Source organism: Solanum stenotomum, chromosome 6, assembly GCF_019186545.1.
Source record: "Solanum stenotomum isolate F172 chromosome 6, ASM1918654v1, whole genome shotgun sequence".
NCBI lineage: Eukaryota > Viridiplantae > Streptophyta > Magnoliopsida > Solanales > Solanaceae > Solanum > Solanum stenotomum.
In genome coordinates this window covers 1509010-1530962 of record NC_064287.1, presented here as the reverse complement: position 1 = coordinate 1530962, position 21953 = coordinate 1509010, and the positions used below count along the sequence as shown (strand labels likewise).

General features: G+C 36.1%; 1 protein-coding gene and 1 pseudogene across 2 annotated transcripts; one reads left to right on the top strand and one right to left on the bottom strand.

Moving 5' to 3' along the window:
• Nucleotides 1-1279: 1279 nt before the first annotated feature.
• LOC125867459 (uncharacterized) lies at nt 1280-17494 on the bottom strand. Its single transcript, XM_049547967.1, has 14 exons — nt 16981-17494; nt 16145-16221; nt 15516-15674; nt 13001-13214; nt 12588-12674; nt 12360-12499; nt 11596-11676; nt 9905-9969; nt 8102-8277; nt 5570-5700; nt 5404-5491; nt 3608-3821; nt 3247-3353; nt 1280-2238 (listed from the first exon to the last, which is right to left on the bottom strand). Exons 1-14 carry the CDS (start codon nt 17146-17148, stop codon nt 1732-1734), a joined length of 2214 nt encoding a protein of 737 aa, XP_049403924.1. The 5' UTR covers nt 17149-17494; the 3' UTR covers nt 1280-1731.
• A 2252-nt stretch (nt 17495-19746) lies between these two features.
• LOC125868229 (histone H3.3-like) lies at nt 19747-20713 on the top strand (annotated as a pseudogene). The gene is made up of 4 exons (XR_007446720.1): nt 19747-19833; nt 19917-19993; nt 20114-20204; nt 20315-20713. The product of XR_007446720.1 is annotated as a histone H3.3-like (transcript).
• Nucleotides 20714-21953: the final 1240 nt, after the last annotated feature.

Genomic DNA, 21953 nt, shown 5'->3' with positions numbered 1-21953 from the left:
TTCGAAAAAATAAGTGATTCTCTTATTTGTTTTTGTATTCGGTATATGTGAATGAAACTATTATCTTAAAAACATTTATATATATTCTAATCAAACACTAACAGGGTGACATAAGGTTTGATAGTAGCGTGTCGGAGTGGAGTTAAGGTAAGATGATAATGAGTGTAGAATGCAAATTGTGGACTTGGTTTTTCTAGTTCAACTATAGAAGTCATTTTTCTCATTTTTAAGATGCCTATCTTTATAGAGAATATTTTTCAAATATTTTGACTAATCAAATATGAAAAATTAAAAAATGTTTTTCTACGTAAAAAACACACCCTTAGTATATTTTTGGTGGTACAAAATAAAATTTAGCTAAGATATATAGTCTTCTTCCTTATTTCACTACACAGCTTGCTCATTGTCATCATTTTTCTTTTTAAAGCAAGGTAAATCTGTGGTCAAAAGTCCAGAGGCGGAGCCAAAATAAGAAGTTTGGACTTTTGAGGTTCTAAATTTTAGGATAGAAGAGAAAAATATTGCAAAACATACTTCATTTTTAATAGTGGAGTTCAAACCCACAACACTAGCGTGAAAAACATTTTCACTACCCATTTCTTACCATTGAACTGTCAATCAATTTTGTTAGGGAGGGGTCACAAGTTAATATACATATATAGTTATTTAATTTTCTAATACAAATACAGGGTCTACAAAAAAGTTAATGGATTTGAACGCACTCCCACCTAGATCCACCTCAAAACAAAGTTAAGAAGCCTTACGTGGAGAAGTTATATTCTTGTATGTACAGTCAAAATTAAATGATATGTATTGTCACATTCATATTTTAAATTAAACAAGGCTTTAAAACTAAAATAGTTGGGAAAATAAATTGAAACCAGAACAATTATAACTCAAAAGTAGTAATACTCAACACACCTTTTTGGTCCTAAAAGGTTGGCCAAAATTGTCCAAGGAAAGTTTGATTTCTGTCAAATAAACGCAATGCATAATTTTGGATGTACCCAAATTTTGTATGGACTTCATCCACTACAACAACATACCAAGTGCAAGCCTACGGGATCTGAGGATGGTAGAGTGTACGCAGACCTTACCGCTACCTCATAGACGTTCATCCACTAAATCCAATAATGCACATATTATAGAAAAAGAACTTCTCATCATATAACATTCATGGGATATGTCCTCTATAAAAAAAAATTACAAAACCACATCAAGCTGTGATTGCAATTTCAACCTTTTACTAGTCTATCTAAATTAACAGCAGGTGTTTTCATGCTTAAGGAAGTATCCATGGAATTTATATCTTACCTTTTCTATCAGTAGTCAATGTGACAGACCAAAATTTTATATAATCCTTCTAATGGATTGTGTAATCGACATCCAGACTCTAAAGACACAAACCCTCAAAAGTTAGCAGTACATGAATTATACAAGAATCGACTTATATAAAAACCGAATTCACTGACCTACAGGATTTCTCTTCATCACTGTGGATTGAGTTTGTATTTCAGCTTTCCTATGACCTAGACTTGTGCCATCACTTCCTGACCAGTTGCTTGGCCCTTATCTTTGCATACACAGCACTTCAACTACATGTCAGCTGTAAAGAATGAGTAAGCAGCTGATACTTTTTCAGAGACCTGTACACCTTCTTGGCTCTTTCCTTCCTGATTTCTACAGTTATTGACAAGTATATTCCATTCTAATAGAAAGCAATTTACAGTATCACCTCCTGGGCCTTCTCTCATGATCGTCATCATCACCGTAATTTTCACTCTCCGTAGCAGGGCGTTTTAATTTCTGGAATATCTCATCAAGAGATTCGGATGAGGAGGCACGAGAAACGTTTGTATCCTGAGTTTGACGTAAGGGAACAAATTCACCAACTTGGCGTAGTGGAATTAACCTTTTTGCTTCAATGTTTGTTTTGAAATTCTGGAAACCTGATTTCATTGATGCCCATCTACCAGCCAAACCTGATGGAGCTGCTACTGCACTGCCAGATTGAGAGCTGACAGAATCAAGTAAAGAGACCTTAGTAGAGCCTATATCCTCCTCCATTGGCTTCACATGAGATGGTAGCTTGCCCTGTTCCCTCAAGGCAGCATATTTGCTGCTAATGGCTTCCTTGCTCCCTGAATACCGACGGGCCTCATCTTTCAAAGGTTTTGAAGAACTCCCTCGGTCCTTGTTTGATTCCATGAATGCCTTTGATTCAAAATCATTTGTATGCTGAAAAATTGAAGTGAATGTAACTAGGCTGAAGCATGAAAGTTAATGAGATATGACTAGATAACTTGAAAAGACATGGTCACCGACATTGCTGATTAGAATAAATTTTACATGCAAAGAAAATAAAATTTACATGCAATTCTCCTCATGAGAATCGCACAAACCAGTTTAATTCAACACTGAAAAAACAGAACTAACTAATAAACCTAAAGGATGTAGTGATGAACCAAAGGCGGATCCACAATTGAACTTAATGAGTTCGAGTTTTCAAAATTCTATCATAACCTATTTGATTTACTGGGTTGGAAATACATTGTTTATACTTATTTGGTGGACATTTTTAACAAATACAAGGTTTGAGCCTGAGCCAAAGCCATGAACTATAACTTCTACACTAAATCCCCCCCTATGATGAACACTCAAGGAAAGAAACAAATGAGAGGTAGCATTCGGTCTACACAAAAAGGAAAAGGAAGTGATACAACAATAATATTGTTGCCTTTTCTGCATTTGGGAAGCAGGAAATATATGGGGGGAAAGCAATTTAAGGGTTTCCCTTCAGAGAATTTCTTCCAATTAAGTTCCTGCTCAAGTTAATAATATTCTGAACGAAAGCTGAAAACACTAATCTTTTTTTTACATAATCGTGGTGTCCGGGCCAGCTTGCGCGCACCTTGACTAATTCCACGGGATACATGTCACCTCCCACCAACAACGAGTACCAGGTAACTTTGTCCACCAAAACTAGGACAAATGGGGAAGAAAGCATCCAGTGTTTTTGTCTCTGCTGTTATTTGAACCCGAGACCCCATGGTTCTCAACCCACTTCATGGACCACTAGGCCATACCCTTGGGTGCGACACTGTCATCTATTCAAAACCCTTCATTTTCCATTCAACTTATGTATGAGAGGAAATATCACCTCTCTTATTTTCCTTGTAAAAATTTCTAGATGCATATTTTAGAGCTACTCAATATCCAAATATAGCTTTAAGGTAGATCACATACTATGGTATTGCCATCAGACTCCAGATCCACTGTCATATTGTTGAAATTCCTTGCCAATGGCAAAACATGTTCACCAAGTTTGCATCCTTGTTCAAGCCAGCTTCGTTCTGCAAAGATTAAGGATAGGTGCATCAAAATTGGCAACATATACTCAGTTCACTGGTGAAACAATTACTGCAACTCAATAGCAAAACAGAAGGTGTTACTTCCATATCAACACTAACTCTACAATATCCAGATGAATAAAACACTAAAGCGATACGGCCCAGTTCCAGCCGCTCAGTTGGCCAACCAGCTTGCATTCCAATAAAAGACTAAAGAAGAGCAACAGAGACAAATGATATTTCAGTGACCTGCCTACCTTTCTGCAAGATCAGTAACCCTGATGGATCAAAACCATCCATATCATCTGTCTCTGACTGAAATCTAAATATCTTCCAGTTCCCAAAAAATCTGATTATCCGATCAAAGAAATTGCTTGCAACTAGCAACGTATATACAACCATAATAAGTGGATATATTTTGTTGAATCCTTGACCAAAGAAAGGAACAGCCTTGTCAACAGTTCCCATTCGCTGCAATAAAAAATAAAGCATTTATGACTTGATAAGGAGATCATGTGTCACGGAATGCCTAAAGAATAAACGCAGATATTTATTGACAAATCTAACCCCAAACAGATATTTGACGAAAGAATACCATCTGGTAGAGAATACTCCCCCATCATACTGTCTTTGGCAAGTTTGGCAAGGACAAAGACCCCGTTTGGACTGGGCTGAATTTAAGTAGCTTTAAAGCACTAAGCACTGAAAAGCACTTTTTTAAGTGCTAGAGCTGAATATGAATAAGTTATATGTTTGGAAAAAACACTTGAAATGAAACTAAGCAGGTGATATGCTTGGTACAGAAGTGTTAAAGCTGGTAAAATGACTGAACTACCCTTTAAACTTTTAAAACTAAAAATGAGCTTATTATTGCAATATTTTAAAATTTAAATCAGCTCAAACACAAATTTATTTGTGTTTCAATCTAAAATTGATTGTATTACATTATTTTTATCAAACATAGATTATTTATTGAAATAACACATAATAAATGATATTTTGATTAAAGTTTGCAAGTAAAATATGAAATTCCTCCACAGTTTTGATTTCAGTTCTGATTTAAAATAATTTTTCAAGTATATTGTGTGAAACTAAATAGTGGGGCAATCCATGCTTAATTAATTTATTTTGAGGACACAATATGGATATACAGTAGGAATACACTTGTGAAATGATTCATATAGCCCATAGGTGATTGAAGTTAGGTTTATTTTAAGTTTGTCGATCACAAGCAACATCATGCTCCTACATGAAACAGTCGGTGGGCAGAAAAATCTGATAGACAAAGGTTCAACAACATCAACAAAAGAAGAAAGGGAGAGGAGATGGAAGGACATTTTAGAGATATAAATAAGTTGTAATGGTAATAACTAAAATGTTAGGTCAAACCTCAAGTGTTTTTAAGCCAAAAAGCAATAAGTTGGGTAGACCAACTTATGGCTTTTGGCTTGTTTTTAGCTTTTGGCTTAAAAACACTTGACTTTTAAGCACTCCTGTTATTAGCCAAACATCAAAGCAAGCTAAATATGCTTTTAAGCTGGTTCGACCAGCTTTTAAGCCAATCCAAGCACTCTCAAAATCCTTTACCTTGCCAGAATGAAGTCCCTTCACTTAGTTAGACTCTTTTAGAATAATTTACAACTCAACTACACTTTCTCTTTTATACCTTTTCTTTGGCATTATTGTTTCAGAAGGTTTGCACGATACCATCTTGATGAAACTCAAAGGAGAAGACTATTCAATTGTGGTAAAGTAGAGATGAAGGAGAAGACTATGCAATTGTGGTAAAGTAGAGATGGGTTTTTTCAATACCATATTCACATTGTTACAACCAGCATTAATCAAGCGTCAGCTAAAAGGAAAACCACGCAAATCTTAGTATCAATAAGCATCATTTAGATATTATTCTAGACCACCAAATAAAGAGATTGGAAAAGTGAAGAATGCATGCCGACTCAATAAAAGACGCAGCGAGAACTGTAGTTTTCTTCTTCAAGAATTGTTCACCATCAGTTTTCATAGATAATAAAACTAAGGTTGGTCATAAACTCACCTTCTCAAAAATGGTTTTCTTGTTTTCGCCTAGACTGATAAGGTTAAGGAAATTGTACGAAATTGGAGGTGCATAACGGGCAATCATCCTGGCAGAAACATTGAGGAAACACTAGATTAATACAGGAAATCAAATTGCTTTCACTGCAAGAAGATTATGAACTTACGAGCAAATCATTAACAAGCTCACAGAACTTGTTTGTCTCGGTGTCAATGAGTAAAACATATACATTCCAGCTTTGAACAGCGAATAGTAAGTGCAGACACACATATACATAAGTGGCAGAAAAGCAAACACCTGCAAAATAAGGACAGATTGGTTTGAAACCTACAGATTGTATTTATCTTTCAGCATGCATAAAAAGACATACACGGGTAGAAAAACATAGAACATTGACAAAATTCACTCGAAGTCTGAAGAATCAAGACACCATCCATGTTGCTGTCTTAACACAGAACCTAGAGCTTATCTCAAAACGGATAGTTCTGGATACAACTAGAAGAGAAGATCATCAATACATGAGAGCCAACAGAAGAAACCAAATAAAATATGGTTTAACAGAAGAAGGGAGTGGGACTTTTCTGAAAGTAATACAAGCCCTATCTACTGCTTTTTTATCCAAACATTTTAGCTTTTTATTTTGAGGTTGAACCATTTTTTTTTTTTTCGATGACAAGGGAAACCCGCAGCCGCTATCCTTTGGGTGCACACAGGGTAAAACCCCCGCTCCTTTGCAATAGCTCGCAAACCACATAGGAGAGGTAACCCGCACTAGGCAAGCCTGGTGCGACGAGCTCGACCCAGAAGGCAAACCCCTTGCTTTCGCTGGCAAGGGGTTTCGAACTTGAGACCTCCAACATGGAAGTCCCAAGCCCAAACCACTGGGCCACCCCGAAGGGTATTTTTGAGGTTGAACCATTACTTCATGTCATCTACTGCTTTACCTTCATCCTAGGTAATAATATTTTGATTGTAATAATTTTATTTTGACAATCCCGTGGCCCCAGAACACACATTCTACGGATCACAAACAGTGTAGGACAGAGCTTACAGAGAATATTTTTTTTTTTTGATTTGCACCGGGTGTCCGAGTCTCTTTGAGCCCCGACTAATCCCGGGGGTGCACAGGCCCTCGGCAAGGAGTTTCCCGCAAGTGCACCACGGTTAATTCAGGTTTTACCCAGTCCGATGGCCCTCAGAAATTGTTTGCACCTAGTGGGTTTCGAACTTGAGACCTTGAAAGGGAGCAAACCCCAAGGCTCAAGTCAATTGCCAACAGGCCAACCCCTGAGGGTTAGAGCTTACAGACAATATCATTGTAACTGAAATGGTTGCAAGCAATCCTCTGGGGTTCCATGTTACTAATCAACACCAGGTACTCCAAAATTGAATGTCGAATACAAACTTTAAGAGTTAGAGATGGCATTTTGGATCATCTGAGGAGGTCAAAACTAAAAGAGGTAAGCCTGGAAATGCAGTTGAACCCAATTTCCTTTTTTAACCAAAGCACAATCATGTCGAAACAAGAGGTGATATCCAAGTCCCATGAAACAGATTTAGTATTAAACAAAGGAATGACGAAAGAAAACATGCATCTACATTCAGTTCCAAAGCAATGGGTATAAGTATTTTTTTTATGACGAGGGAACCCACAGCCACTACCCTTTCGGTGCGCGCAACATGAACCCCGCTCCTCGCTCCTGTGCAATAGCTCGCAAGCCACAAAAGAGAGGTAAGCCACACTATACAAACCCCATGCGACGAGCTCGACCTAGAAGGTCAGCCCCAGTTGTCGCAGGCAAGAGGTTTCGAACATAGACCTCCATTATGGATGTCCCTAGCCAAACCATTTGAGCCACCCCGAAGGATCACAGTGGATATAAATATGGAGCAAAATTATTAATAATACAAAGGCATTAACAGGATACATCTTAACTTAGTTCCCACATTAGCAACAAAAACTGACAATTTGATTTTCTTTTTTAAAAAGGAATCATCCTACACGCTGGGTCAGCTTCTATATCTTTTGGGTTATGAGTCTTCCAACATTTCTCTTCATTTTTCTTTTAAGAAATTAAGTAATCCATTTCCAGCCTGACAACTCCTATGAACAAGACTTGCTTTTACTTTCATGGGTGGGGTGATAAAAGGATTTGGCAGGTTGAAAAAGAGAAAAGGACTGAGAATTGCCACCACTACCTACGAAAATCAAGAAATGTCGTAGTTTTAAAGTCTCCAAGTAACAAGATTACAAGACAGTCACCAAAGCAAGAAAAATCTAATGCCCCCACTGTGCATCCTTATGTCCACGAACTGTACAACTAATAAAAAACGCATACAAAATAACCACTAGAAAGGCACCATAGGAGCTCTTTTTGATATACATAAAAAGGAGCACCTAGAACAAGGCGATTAGAAATGACTATATTATCAAGTTCTTACAACCTCCTAACAAGCAAAGTGCTCCCCCTTAAAAAATTTAGTAGAATCTCATTAAATAATGATACAAGCATTGCAAGAGCAATCAGCCTATATCAATAAACTGTAAGAAATATGACTTATGAAGCAGTTAACCCAACCAAAAATTTCAAGGTAGCACGATTAGCATGTCATGCCCCCTGATTATCCAATAAATAATGCTAGAAACATCCCTGACCAAGTGAGAACTTCCATATAAGAACAAATCATCTGGAAATACCTGAACAAGAACCTCTTGATCTCCAACAGACTTTATAAGAATGGAAAATAGAGACAAATCAACTCCCCTTGGCAAAAGAGTTGCTTCTGCTAATAGAATAGCAACAGACATGCAACAAAGAATTACAGCTGAGACTTTCTTCAATTGCTTCCTCAGGACACATCGCCAGATTAATTCTGGAAAAGAATGTCAACTTTTATTCCAAAAGTGGAGAAACCAAATACAAGCAGATCTTATATGACAAATCTAATGCATCAAAAAATAAAATACTCGAGTACACATTAGCCAGCTATGAACTAGAGAATAAACAACCCACTAAGACGCCAGCAAATTTAGTTGGATAACCAACACCTTGGATTCAGGAAAGTAATTGTTTATAATTGACACACTTCACAAGGCATGTGTCTGGATCAATATTGTCAAAGGCGCGCTTAAGGCCGGAAGCAAGGCTCAAAACATGTTAAGTGCTTCGCCTCGCTCAATGTGCTCTTCAGTGTCGTCATCAAGGTTCTAAGACACTTTTCCTTGCAAACGAGCCTCCTCCGACACTAAACAATTGATATTTCGCTTTATCGTAAAAAAATAATCAATTTTTTGTTCATATGTTTGTCATTCATACATATAATTACCAGTCTTGGACTAAACACTACATATTTGTATTTTTTCTCCCTTTGAGATTTTTTTAGAGTCCATGTTTTATTTGTGCTTTGCGCTTAAAGCCCCAATGGACCTTAGAGCTTTTTTTGCACTTTTTGCTTTTGATTACACTAGTCTGGATCCTTATTTACATGTGAGTTAGATGTATCCAAACATAAGGACGTCATTAATCATATTGTCCTAAATCCTGATAACTTTGACAAAAGACAGACCAATGATCAAATAAAAAACTAAACCATGAACCATCACTCTTACTGACTAATTAGTACTCTATTAACTGGAGTATAATTGCATATTTAGTTAACATGGCGAAACACACTGAAATCACTTCCTAGTGCTTTTATAGCATACTTAAAACCAATTTACTCCGTTTGGGATAACGCACTCCCAGTTTCCCACCAACTTTGTAAGACCGGTCCTTGGTAAGAGTTCAAAGTATTTATCTTGATTAACAAGCAATCTTGTTGGCCCCAAGACTTTGGTCTAGTTGTACAACATATTATGTGTCACAGTTGAGCCCTGCCGCTGGCAAAAACCCGGTGTGTTTTTCTTTGGTGACCTTTATTCACAAAAATCTGGTATTTAAGTGAAGGGAAGAGAGACAGGTTCATTATCCACCGAGTTGCAAGCCATCCACCAGTGCCCTCGGGGATTTCTCCGTCATTAAAGAAACAATGCCATAATGGAAATATGCCCCCTCCATGTGTTGTTGGATTCATTTAGCACAAACCAAACTAAGGAGTCCTGAATTGAACCTCAAGCTTACTGGAACAGTTTGGCAGTTCAGAAATCATGAAAGACGACATATATCAACATTGAAACCTATTCCTTCGTGCTTGGCACAATGCTTGAGCCTATAACCTCTATAACCAACATTTTTTTCAGTGTTTATTATTATCTGACCCGCAAAGGGACTCAGATGTCTTCTGCTCTCCTCCTCAACTGGTTCTCTTGGTAAAACATTATCTACTTCATCCAGAGAAACCCAACCAGAAAGAAAATCCAATTATAGTATATGACGCCATCATCAAAAACTCAATTATAGTTATGCAGCGTTGATTTGGAATGCTATAAGTGATTATGCTCCTATTTTAAATCCATCTGCATCAGATATATAAACTAGAGAATATGACCCTTGAAAAATACCTGTTGTGTCAAAGAAGGAACCCAATGTTCCAGCCCTTTCAGATCTCAAGGTTGAAATAAATTTCCTGCATAAATTTTTACACTAGAGTAAAAATCTAGCAGCAAAGGACTAAATTTAGATCATATTACTGCATATAATTGGGAGTTTCAAACTCTTGTGCAAAAATGTTAAGGACTCAAAAAGAAGAAGGTAACTAAAGCAGAAGAATAGGGAAACGAAAAGAGAGTAATAAAGGCAAAACAAAAAAGGCTAGAAAATGCCAAAAGAAATTCATTCACGACAATAGACTTTTCCCTTATCAAACAGGTCCATCCTTTTTAAATCCTATCTTCAAAACTCCAATATAGTTTTATAAACGAGAAGTGAAGTTCACAACTAACAAATAACACAAAACTACCTAATATATAAAAACTTATTTCATAGTTCAATTTAACATTTTTTATTTTAAAATGTGTTTAACTCCACGGGCCCCGTCCCCGGGTTCCTTCATCAAGCTGAGAAAGTCCAACATCCTATCTGTTGTATTAACATCCTCTAGTCTACACCCAAAAGCAAAAAAAGATATACATCTATCAATAATTTCTTCTTTGTTTTGTTCAACCCCCAACCCCCACAAAAAAAATCTTTCTTCTTCCTTGTGTTTGATTTCAATGGTTGAGTTGTGGTAGCAGAAGATTGGTGGTGTTAATGGGAGAGAAGGACGAGGGTCAGTGGTGATGGCTACTTTTGTTACAGAAACGGTGGTGGTGCAGAAAGTGAAAATCAGATCAAAAAAGGAATGAAAAAGAAAAAAAATGAAAACAAATAAATTTAAAAATATTTTTAATGGCAGAAATGCTGTAAAAAGATATAAATTTTAAACTTTCTTTCAAGCTCACAAGCTATAGGGGTGTAGAACACACTCTCCATGCCAGTTGGGCTAAAAGGGGGCTCTTATTACCCACTTCAAACGAGTTCTGGGGGTACCCGCATAGTTTAAGGTCATAACTGAAAAAAGAGTACTTTGGGGGATATTTACGTATTACCCCTAATTGCTTTAGCAATTGCACCAATAACTAGGTGTAGATGCATCATTTTTTAATTCCAGACAATCTTCCTACAAAAGAAATATTGGAGAAGCACAGCAAAGAAGAAGTAGTAAAAGAATAGGACTTGCATGCCAACAACAACAACAAAGCTGCCTCAGTTGAAAGCTCGCAGAAGAGGATGATTTGCTCACCAGAAGAAGAAAACTCATTGTGAAATGAAAGAAAGCAAATCGAAAGACACAGATAAACAGAAATAGTAAAAGAAGAGAAGTTTTCTCATTTTTCTTCTTTTTTTCCAATCTTGTTTCAAAAAAGTGATCGCTCCCTGCTGCTGTACACCTCATTATCCAAAGTGTGCACTTCTTTCAAGTCGCACTGTTTTACTCATGACAAAACCCATTGCTCCATGTCACTTTTCATAACAATATTGAAAATTTTGTATACTATAGTTTCTAAATGTATCTCCTTTGTACTTCAGACATACAAAAGAGATATTTAGGTTGAAACTCTGGCCTGAATATTTTCCTAGTTTCTATTGGGGATCAGAGGAAAAGCAGGTTGTTAAAACAGAAGTGGCAGATCATTATAGAACAACTATTCATTTAAAAATAATAATAATGTATAGAACAACTACCAGAATTCAGTAGAATAATAACACATACCAACCAGTTGCATTGCGCTGCTCATAATTCTTTATAGTATCCTCCAGTTCAAGAGCCTCTGTTACATACGTCAAATACTCACTGCATGTTAGAAGATAAAGTTATCAGTTGTTCCCTGGAGAAGATAATGAGACCTCAACAATATGTAATAGGAGCTAGTGAAGGGCGTAAATAACCAGGACAAAGTGGTTAGTCACGAGTGTCAAAAGTATAATTCTAGCTTCATTCAGGAGCTTAAAGAACAGTATCCATCTTTAGGCCATGATGTATAAGATGTTAAAGGGAAAGATCTGTAAACAAACAGTACCAAAGGTGAAAGCCATGACAAAAGAACAGCTTTCCACAAACATCTGTACTAATGGGGCAGGCATTGTGAACTCCAAAAATCTATAAAAACAGAAGACCATTTTTAAGTCTAGTACTAATAGGCAGAGGTAACAGACGCTTGTTAAAGTAGGAACTAATAGATATCATCAAAAAGGATCTGTGCTTTTCAACATTCTACGTGACCAGGTAGATTATTATTATTTTCTTGAGAAGGATATGTGACCTGGTAAATTGGCATACTACAAATCTTTAAGGAATAAGGAGACCTGGATCTGACCTACTCTTGAACTAGTGGATAAAAAAATTCACTGTGCGGGAATCTTTTCCTTATGAATAAATAGTTTAGAAGAATATGTTCACATGGACAACTAGTGCAAGAAAGCGCAACAAAGTTGGTGTATCGGAAGTAGCAACTTGACATGCGGCATTGGTTTTACCTTTTGTATCTATAGTACTCCTCTCGAGCTATACGAAGATTACGCCTAAGCTTTGCCATTGATTTATCATCTGTATCATAATCCATGTCATTTTCTCCCAACTGACCCCCTTGTGGTTTGAAAGATGGATCCTCCCTAAACTGTAAATGAAATGAAATATCACACATGTATTTAGAAAAGAAAGAGGAGAAGTGGTATAGGCCAGAGGAAATGGAAAAGGAGCAATACCATTTGAACTAACATATTATCAATAACATCCATATAACGCCTCAAAGGATCACGCTTGGACATCTGCTTTGATGTAGCCTGAGCAACCTGATTAAGTTCACCATGTCCAGTAACTCATAAGTGCAGGTGAAGAGAACCAATTAAACTGATGTAATTTATTTCCTACTCCCATCGAATATTCAATGAGCAAAACATAACTTACTGGGCACACATAAGAGTAAAACAAAAATCTTTTACAATAAAAAGTTGCAAATTCGTTGGCATTCTGTGAACATTATTCAAAAAAGGGGCAATCTCAACTACATGTCAAATGCAAGCTGACCCAAGTACAGAAATAACCGCAAATCCACAGAACAAGGTAGCAACTAGCAAGTATATTCTGAACTAAATTGCAAAATCTAAGCAAGACTTACCACAATAGCATTTGATAATTCTTGATGGGCATCATCAAGCTTCACAGCCATTTTTGCAATTTTATGAGAAAGCACCTTCTGACGAGTAGTCCAATCGGCATTTTTCCACATGCTCTTTGGAATTTCGCTCATACCAAAACCAAGAAGAAAAGCACCAGTCACAAGTCCAAAAGTATTTGAGCATGCCATGGCAAAACCCAGTGCATTACCATCCCTGCCATTGAAATTATGGACACAGGAAATCATCTACTAAAATAATCATAAAACAGAAGATACAATGGTTGAGTTGCTTCTTCAACACGCTGATAAGATTCAGTCTCTAATACTTCAAAAAATTAAGCAACAGTCTATACAATTTGGAATCTATTTGTTCAAAAATCGATGTGAGGAGATGATAAGCTATGATATAGCCTATGAAGGACAAAGCCATTAGGTCTAGTTTGGAGAGAGTAATTAGGATTGGATAAACAGTCCGTGTCTCCTTTTACTTCCACTTCCTGTCACCCTACTTTTTCGTGTCTCCCTAAACACATCAACTTTAGTTGCTACTCCTCTATTCTCTTAACATTCATATAATTAGGATTGGATAAACAGCCCCTGTCTCCTTTTACTTCCACTTCCTGTCACCCTACTTTTTCGTGTCTCCCTAAACACATCAACTTTAGTTGCTACTACATTCATTCTCTTTATTACTTCATTCAAATGAAGCCTCAATAAAGAAAACAGTGCACATAAACCAATGTACTACTTCAGTCAGGACTAAGGACAACAACTTCATTCAAGAATTGGTAAAGTGACGAAAGAACAGAAAACTTCAATTTGGGTTAGAAGAAAATGGATTAGAGTGAGAAACTGCTGGGTGTAAACTGCACTGGCTTCGAGGAACAAATCCTAGACCACTTGTTGAGATGGAAAAGAAAAGGGCTGAAACCTGGAGGTATCTAATTCCGCTATCAAACAGACTCAAAACTCAAAAGGGAGTAAATAATTGAAGATATGGAGCTCCTCATCAACTACTAAAATAGGACAGGAAGAACGAAGATAGGAAATAGAGTAGTGAAATTTTGCCACAAAGATGAAAATGTTAAGCTAGAACATAAAACATTTAAAAGACTTTTCCAAACCTAGGACTGTTAAATTCTTTATTGAAAAATGGAAGACTGATTTGTTTGTTGTACAAGAAACTAAGAAGGCTAGATGGCAGGATAGAGGGCTGAGTCAAATCCAAGCAATGTAGATGAGGAATGGATTGTCTTGAGAGACAATATTCTGTTCCATGCTTGTTTGAAAAAACACATACAAGATACAATTGGCAACTAAAAGGAATTCCTTCATCAAAAAAAAAAAAAGAAGAGGAGTTCATGCACCAGATAACAAGAAAAGTAGGAAGGAGGTATGGATAAACTAGCAGGAATAAGAGAAATAGGAAAGGATCTTGTGTTATGTGTGATAACTTCAATGTGACAAGATACACACATGAAAGAAGCAACAATTGGAGATAGTCAAGGAGTATGGTAGATTTTTTCATTCAAGATTTGGAACTGGTTGATCCTCCTCAAAATGGGGGAGAATTTACATGGTCAAGAGGCAAGTCACACATAGCATCAAAAATAGATAAGTTCTTATTCTCGATTAACATGACGGAAATTTCAGATAAATAAACAATGTTTGCTTCCAAAAGTAGTGTTGGCCATAGCCTTGTAATGTTGTATTGTGGGCAGTGGTAGAGTAGTAGGACATACTTTAAATTTGAAAATATGTGGGTGGAACATGAAGGTATTATAAATGTGGTACGAAGTTAATGGAATGATTTTGAAGTAACAAGGAGAACGGATTTCAAACTGCCCAGGAAAATCAAAATGTTAAAAAGAAAGCTGATTGAATGGAATGCGCACATCTTTGGCAACATAGAGAGGAAGAACTGGAAAAACTTCTTGGAATGAAAAGCATGAGAAAAATTCTCAGAGACAGAATCCAGAGTTGGTGCAAAAAGCATACTTGATTATGGACATTGAAGGGATAGCAATGAGGAAACTTCTTGGAGACAGAAATTCAGGTTCCTTTTGTTAAATTGGTTGCAACTTTGTGACAAGAACTAATTAAGATTTAACTGTCATATGTTAAGGAAAATAAATTTTAATTTAGCGACCAGAAACAAGTTTTACAGTTGTGTTCTATAATTTTACAACTGAATTATACATTCTCAAGTCTCAACAACTAATTAAGACTCTCATATGTTAAGCACTGAACAGATAAGCTAAATATGGATCCCTTTCCATCGAAATATATCTTCTGACAACAATGATGATACTCGCCACCCCAAAAATAGTGTTCATGCAGTTGGAACAGCAATCGATTGCTAGATCAATCCGATCTAAGTTTGGTCAATGAACAAGAGGTCAATCTCTTTCATTCAATCCAAATATCTAAACCGAGTGCAGCTCAAAAGAGATCCGTGGTAAAAGAACCCATGTCTATGATTAACTATTAAAATGTTAATAGAAAAAGAACGCACCAACTTTTCCGCATAGTAATGAGGAGAATAAGTCCAAGAAGACCGACTATCCCCAAGATGGCGTAGAACACCAAGTTGGCGTGTATGCTAGTCTTCAATCGCTCTACAAGTGTAAAGTCTCCAGCATCTTCAAAACCTTGAATGAGGGGAACAACGAGCCTATTCGACAAAATAAATAGATGTGTGTTAGGAAACACACGTCATAGAAATGACAAAACGGAGATCACTCCCAAGAGAAAACTGGCAAATATAATATTTGAGTAGGAACCAGCCAGTTAATAGTGAAAGAGTGTTGCCTACCTAAGACACAAACATTAACACACAGCACTCTGTAACAAAGAACAATACAAAAGGTTAAGTGAGGCGATCTACGTTCTATGGAATTCAAATTTCATTTTAGACAAGCTACCCAAGTAACATTGTTTGGGAAGATTACAGTATGTGATACCAAGTAGTCAATCAATCAACACATAAGTTAGGGACGGCTATATTGCAATAACTGGTAGTGTAGATAATTAATTGTCCACACAGACTGAAATAAAGAGCATTCGTAAACATATATGAAATGGCACAAAAAGTTTAAGCATTTGCTAGCTCAGCAGATCAACATCCAAAAGCGAACAGATTACCATGTGAGTAGGAATGTACTCCAGTAAGACCAGCTCCAAAAGAATGATATGCCTCCATTATCACTCCCAACTATTGTCTGAATAAAAAGACTAAAAATCAGCATAAGTAAACATCATATACTTTTGTATGAACATTTACATCAAAGAAAACATATTTACCAATCATTAATTTCACTAAACTTCATAATATTCCTGACATTGTTAGATACACAGAGAAAAGTCATACACTAGAAGGTGGTCAACTATGTTCTTTCAAACCCCAGCTAACGCAGGACACCAGACAACCAGGATCACATTAGACATGCAACTAGTTCTAGTTTCATGAACAAACTTGTTCAGTCACCATCAACATGCACAACATACGGAAATATAAAAAAAAAATGTCTTCTAAAATGAACCACAATGACTCGAGGTTATTCCTTAAACTACTATTAAAGATTAGAATTAAAATTGTATGCAAAACATTTGATGAGAAAGACCACTCATCATAACCCTCAGTGACTTGAAAGGGCTACCTGTTCCACACACACAACCCCCCTCCTCCACCACTCCGTTGGACCTACTTCATTCTAATACTCAAAATTCATCTTTTAAGACAAAATATTAGCCATTAATCCCAACTAATCCATATCGCCCATGTAATTCAGTAGCTTCTATTGTATTCTAATTCATTTGCTAATTCCACATGAATTTCGAGATATTCTAGTCTTTCAATATATCTGCTTTGATGTCAGCAAAACATTATAAATTTTTTAAAACAATGTAATAACTCAGGTCAGCAAAAATTATAAATTTGAACTAATATAACATATTAAAGAAAAATGATAGAAATGTACCGTCCAAATATCGGCAGGCACCAGGATAATAATGGAGATAGAGCAAAACCAGGTATAACCAACTGTGAAGAACACGTAACGAGGCACTTCTGGACCAGAAAAGTACTTTAGAGTCCAAATCACCATGCCTAGGGTTAAAGGCAATGAGATCAGATAAAACACCCACATTTTTTCGTTTTTCTTTAACAAATTCTGTATAATGAAATCGGAATTGGTATGAACTGGTCGGAAAAGTGATCGGAGACGATCAGAAGGAAGTGATCGGTGACGGCGACCACGAGTTTCTGTACTTCTTCTCCTTCCGATCGTCTGCGATTTCTAATTTAGCGAAGAAGTAAAGCGGTACTATCTAACGTGCGCCAATTGACTTTTCTTTACGTTTGGTTTAAGTTTTTCTAACGTGAGCGCGGTGTGACGTGCGCGTCTTTCTTGAACAAACTTTTGGCAGATGTTGGATTTGGTTTTTAGTGCTTTGTAGATTCACAAAGCACAATTTGGGAGTATCCTATTGAGAAGTTGCTTCTTAATAATAAAATATTAAAATAAAGTATTCCCAGAAATAGCTATATTTAAAAATATATATATATATTTTTACATGCTTTCAACAAAAATCGTAATCTAAAATATATTGGATAATCTAAGTATATCATTGTGCTTTCCCTTGACACCTATTGTATTGATATATGACTTTCAAGAAAGTTTTTGTTTACTCCATGCCTCTATTCCCTTGGCGGTAGATAAACTATTGTTATTTTTTATTTGCTATTGAAAACTTAGGAAAGTCCGATTAGGAGAATATTTATCTTAGGATGGACTTATTACTTACATACTTTCAGTTATCTGCCTCTAGAATAGATAACTGATACATGAAAGGTGCATCCTTCGTGATCCTTTCGTATTAGAAAAAAACTATCTCAATGCTCTAATATGCACATCGAATATAAATTGTTTTGTCTCACCACATTTGAATCCAACTCATATAATACTTAATGGGCTAACAACACAATTATTGAAATATGCTATAGCTAAGTGGTCAATAGCCTACGTCAAAGTGCCAAACTTTTTCATAGATTTGAGCTCTCGTGGAAAATCAAATATTATTAAGCTTTGTTTGTTTGTTTGTTTTGAAAAATGTGACCCCCTTTGTTTTATCTTATTCCTTGTGTTTAACTTCTTCTTTTGATAGAAAAGCTAAGACTTATATTACTTTAGGTAATTGGTACATGGAAGCCAAAAGTTTGTCAACATATACACGATAGTTTTAAGTACTATATATCTATCCTATTGTTGGTACTACATATTCTACTACTACTAGTTGTTGATAAGTTTTCACAAATGTTAAGATTATAAAAAGAAGATGATCATGTTTCATGACTTAACATGACATAGTAAGTGGTTTCAAATTCTTGTAGGAGCATGATGCTCTTAATAAAAAACTGAGAGAAGTGTAGGAAACACTCTTAAACTTGACGAAAATTCAAGGATGTATTTCACTCATGTTACTAGATCGGGGATTGTATTTAAGTTCAGTTAGTCAAGTAACGAATATTTGTCTTTAATTCAAGGATGAAACTAATAATTCATGCCGAATTAACGAGTATTTTCAGTACTTCTCTTAATAATCATCAATAAGAAAGATTAAGAGCATGAAATCAAATCTAATAGATACATGACCACCAAGGGTTGTTGACTATAAGTATTCACTCATCCTTAACCAGAAGTCTCGAGCTCGAGTCCTCTTGGGTATAGAGTCGTCTTTATTAGAGAGGATTTACCTCTCAATATATCTCGACACGAATTCAAATTTAGTCGGGTTTCAATGTGAATATCAGACACCGAAGGAAAAAAAGAGTAATTTTAGGAATAGCAAAGATAAAAATCCTATTAACGCTCTATAGCTACAATTTTGCGATTTGTGCTCCATAGTCAAATTATGTTTGCTATGGAGCATCTGATTTCACAAATCGCAGTGATTTGTATAAAAATTGCGGCGATTCATATGAAAAATGCGTTTGTATATATATATGTTCTTTGTGTTAGGCTAGAGTGGCGAGCGACATTGGAAGAGAGAGGAGAGAGGCGAGCGAGAGAGGGCAGAGATTGGAGAGAAGTGAATTGTATATGTATATCGCTTAGATAATTGTATATATGTAACTATTATGTATATGTATCAATGAATGTGTTTGTATATCTGCATAAAATTTGAATTCGTATACAATTGAATCGAGTTAAAATATTTGTATTTGTATATCAAATTTCTCTCTCGCTTTATACAAACACAAATTATACATTGTATTTTGTATAATTTGTGTTTGTATAAAGCAAGAGAGAGAAAGAGAAAGGCAAAAGAGATTTGGGCAGGGGAAGATTTGTATTTATATAATTATAAGTGTATAGGACGGAGATATATATATTTGTATTTGTATATACAGTTTCTCTTGCTTTATACAAACACAAACACAAACACAATTTAACATTTATGTTTGTATAAAGTGAGAGAGGCAAGAGATAACTGAAAAGAGGAGAGTGTCGTTTGAGATTACAAAGAGAGGGGAGAGAAACGAATAACAAGATAAGCTTTGAATGGTTGTGTATTTGCTTCAATTTAGTGTAAAGTTGAAATCTTTCAGTAGGATTTCTTCTTAATTTTTGTGAATTGGTTGGTATGTGTCTTGTATTATTGCAAAATTGAGTTATTTTTGGGGGTTTTCAACTCAAAATTGAGTCTTTTTCTCATGTTATATTTTTGTTCTTATGAGAATTGTGGGTTGTGGTTTTTAGATGTCTCGTACCAAGCAAACTGCTCGTAAGTCTACAGGAGGAAAGGCTCCCATGAAGTAACTTGCCACTAAGGTGTCTTTTGCGTTTAGTTTTGTTCTTGGTTTTGAACTCCTTTTGTATGTATTAGTTTTTAACTTGCTTTGTATGTGTATTAGGCTGCACGTAAGTCTGCTCCTACTACTGGTGGTGTGAAGAAGCCACACAGATACCGACCTGGTACTGTTGCTCTTCGGTAAGTATAGATGGCATAGTGTAATTCAGTATTGCATATGTTCTCTTTAGTCTTTAAAGTACATCATACTTGAACATGTTATTGTGTGAATGTTGTTGATTGGGATTTTACATTATGCAGTGAAATCCGTAAGTACCAAAAGAGTACTGAGCTCTTGATCGGGAAGCTTCCATTCCAGAGGCTTGTTCGTGAAATTGCCCAGGACTTCAAGGTAAATTTTTGTTCGTTCATGTCTATTTAGTTCTGAATTGGTACTATTATGTTGATGGTGGTGGTCCTAAATCCGGATTGATTCGTCTTTGTGCATTGGTTTGCTTTCAGACTGATTTGCGTTTCCAGAGTCATGCGGTGCTAGCTCTGCAAGAGGCTGCTGAGGCCTACTTGGTGGGTCTCTTTGAGGACACTAACCTTTGTGCCATTCATGCCAAGCGTGTGACAATCATGCCCAAGGACATTCAGCTTGCCAGGCGAATCAGGGGCGAGCGTGCTTAGTTTGATTACTGAAGTAGTAGCTTTGTTTGTCGTATTTTTACTCTTTTCTTGTTAGACAAAGACAATTAATGAAGTCAGTAGTAGGGTAATGTGCTTCTAAGTTTGTTTTGGTAGCTGGAAGTGTGTTGTAATTTTGCTGCCGTTCTGTTTTGGGTAGGTGGAAAATATGGTATATTTTGTTTGGATTGTCACACCACTGGTGTTTAACAATGTTCAGTATTTTCATCTAACGGATAGTCCAAATTGTTGTAGATACTATCGATTATATCATGTTGTCCACATAATTTGGATGAAGGCTTTGATTTGGTAGTGAAAACTATGGACTTAAGCTTCATCTTCTGTTGCCACTATTCTGAGATATTTGCATGTGAAAATCAATTGAATTTACAGAATTTGGTTAGAAGCTGGATCCACAGAAGATAACTGTATCCTGCAATTAATATATAATCAAGTCTGCAAGTACATTGTTTCTACTTCTTCTTTCGACTACATCTATCTCATAACCACTAAGCAAAGTTAGAGAATATGAACATGTAAGTTGTGATTTGGTGTGATAAACCATGGGACATATCTTATCCTGGAGGAGATAATCTAGCTCACCATTTATACTTCAGTGTGATGAGATAAGTGACCCTAAGTGTGTAACTACTCTGTTGGCTCTTTGATAGAGCAACTCGTTAAAATGCTAAAGCAGTATCCTCATTCGAAAAGCAATGAAATCAAAATCTACCATGGTTGCTGTAACTTAGTGGTCAAAACATATTTGAGGTTTTTATTCTTTGAGTGTCATGCTCATGCCCTTTATTCGTTCCGACTCTAAAAAAGACATTTTTTACATACTACGGACCAAAATAAATCATCTCTAAAAACACAAGTGTGTTTTGGTTATGGATGAAGTGCCTGTTTTAATCTGTGTTTTTTAGAAAGGGTACCTTTTAGTTTATAGCGTTCAAAAAGCTTCTGTTTTGGGGCTGGACTCCCCTATGCCATAACTATCCGTGTTCCCTCAATTCTCACTATTAACTAAATTCAGCGGCGTGTGAGGTTTTGACATTATCTTTTTAAATTAACGTACTACTAGAAGAAAATAATAATTTCTATACACCGAAAACGTAGTTAAATTTGCCAAATGTATCGTATACACAATGCTATAAAACATTATGGGTGTGTTTGGTATGAAGGACAAAATGTTTTCCAATTTTATCATGCTTGGTTGGGTTAAGTGTTTTCCAAATCAACTCATTTTCCTCAAATTGAAGGAAAATGACCTCCCTTGAAAACTTAAAGAAAATATTTTCCAAAATTCTCTTCCAACTTCAAACTACAATTACTTTTTTGTTGAAAAAATCAATTTATTTTGTCCCTAACCTCCAACCAACCCCCCCCCCCCCAAAATAAATAAATTTAAAGCTTGTTTTTAAATTCAATTTTTTTACCAATCCTCACCCCTACCCCTACCCCTACCCCC

What these genes read in the sequence shown, in the direction of transcription:
- LOC125867459 (XM_049547967.1), bottom strand. Translation starts at nt 17,148, where the DNA reads ATGTGGGTGTTTTATCTGATCTCATTGCCTTTAACCCTAGGCATGGTG. An exon ending in ATCAAGAGGTTCTTGTTCAG is followed by an intron (nt 5,701 to 8,101) that starts GTATTTCCAGAT and finishes CTTATTTTGCAG; the next exon opens with GTGTTTGCTTTTCTGCCACT. An exon ending in GTTACTGATCTTGCAGAAAG is followed by an intron (nt 3,354 to 3,607) that starts GTAGGCAGGTCA and finishes TAATCTTTGCAG; the next exon opens with AACGAAGCTGGCTTGAACAA.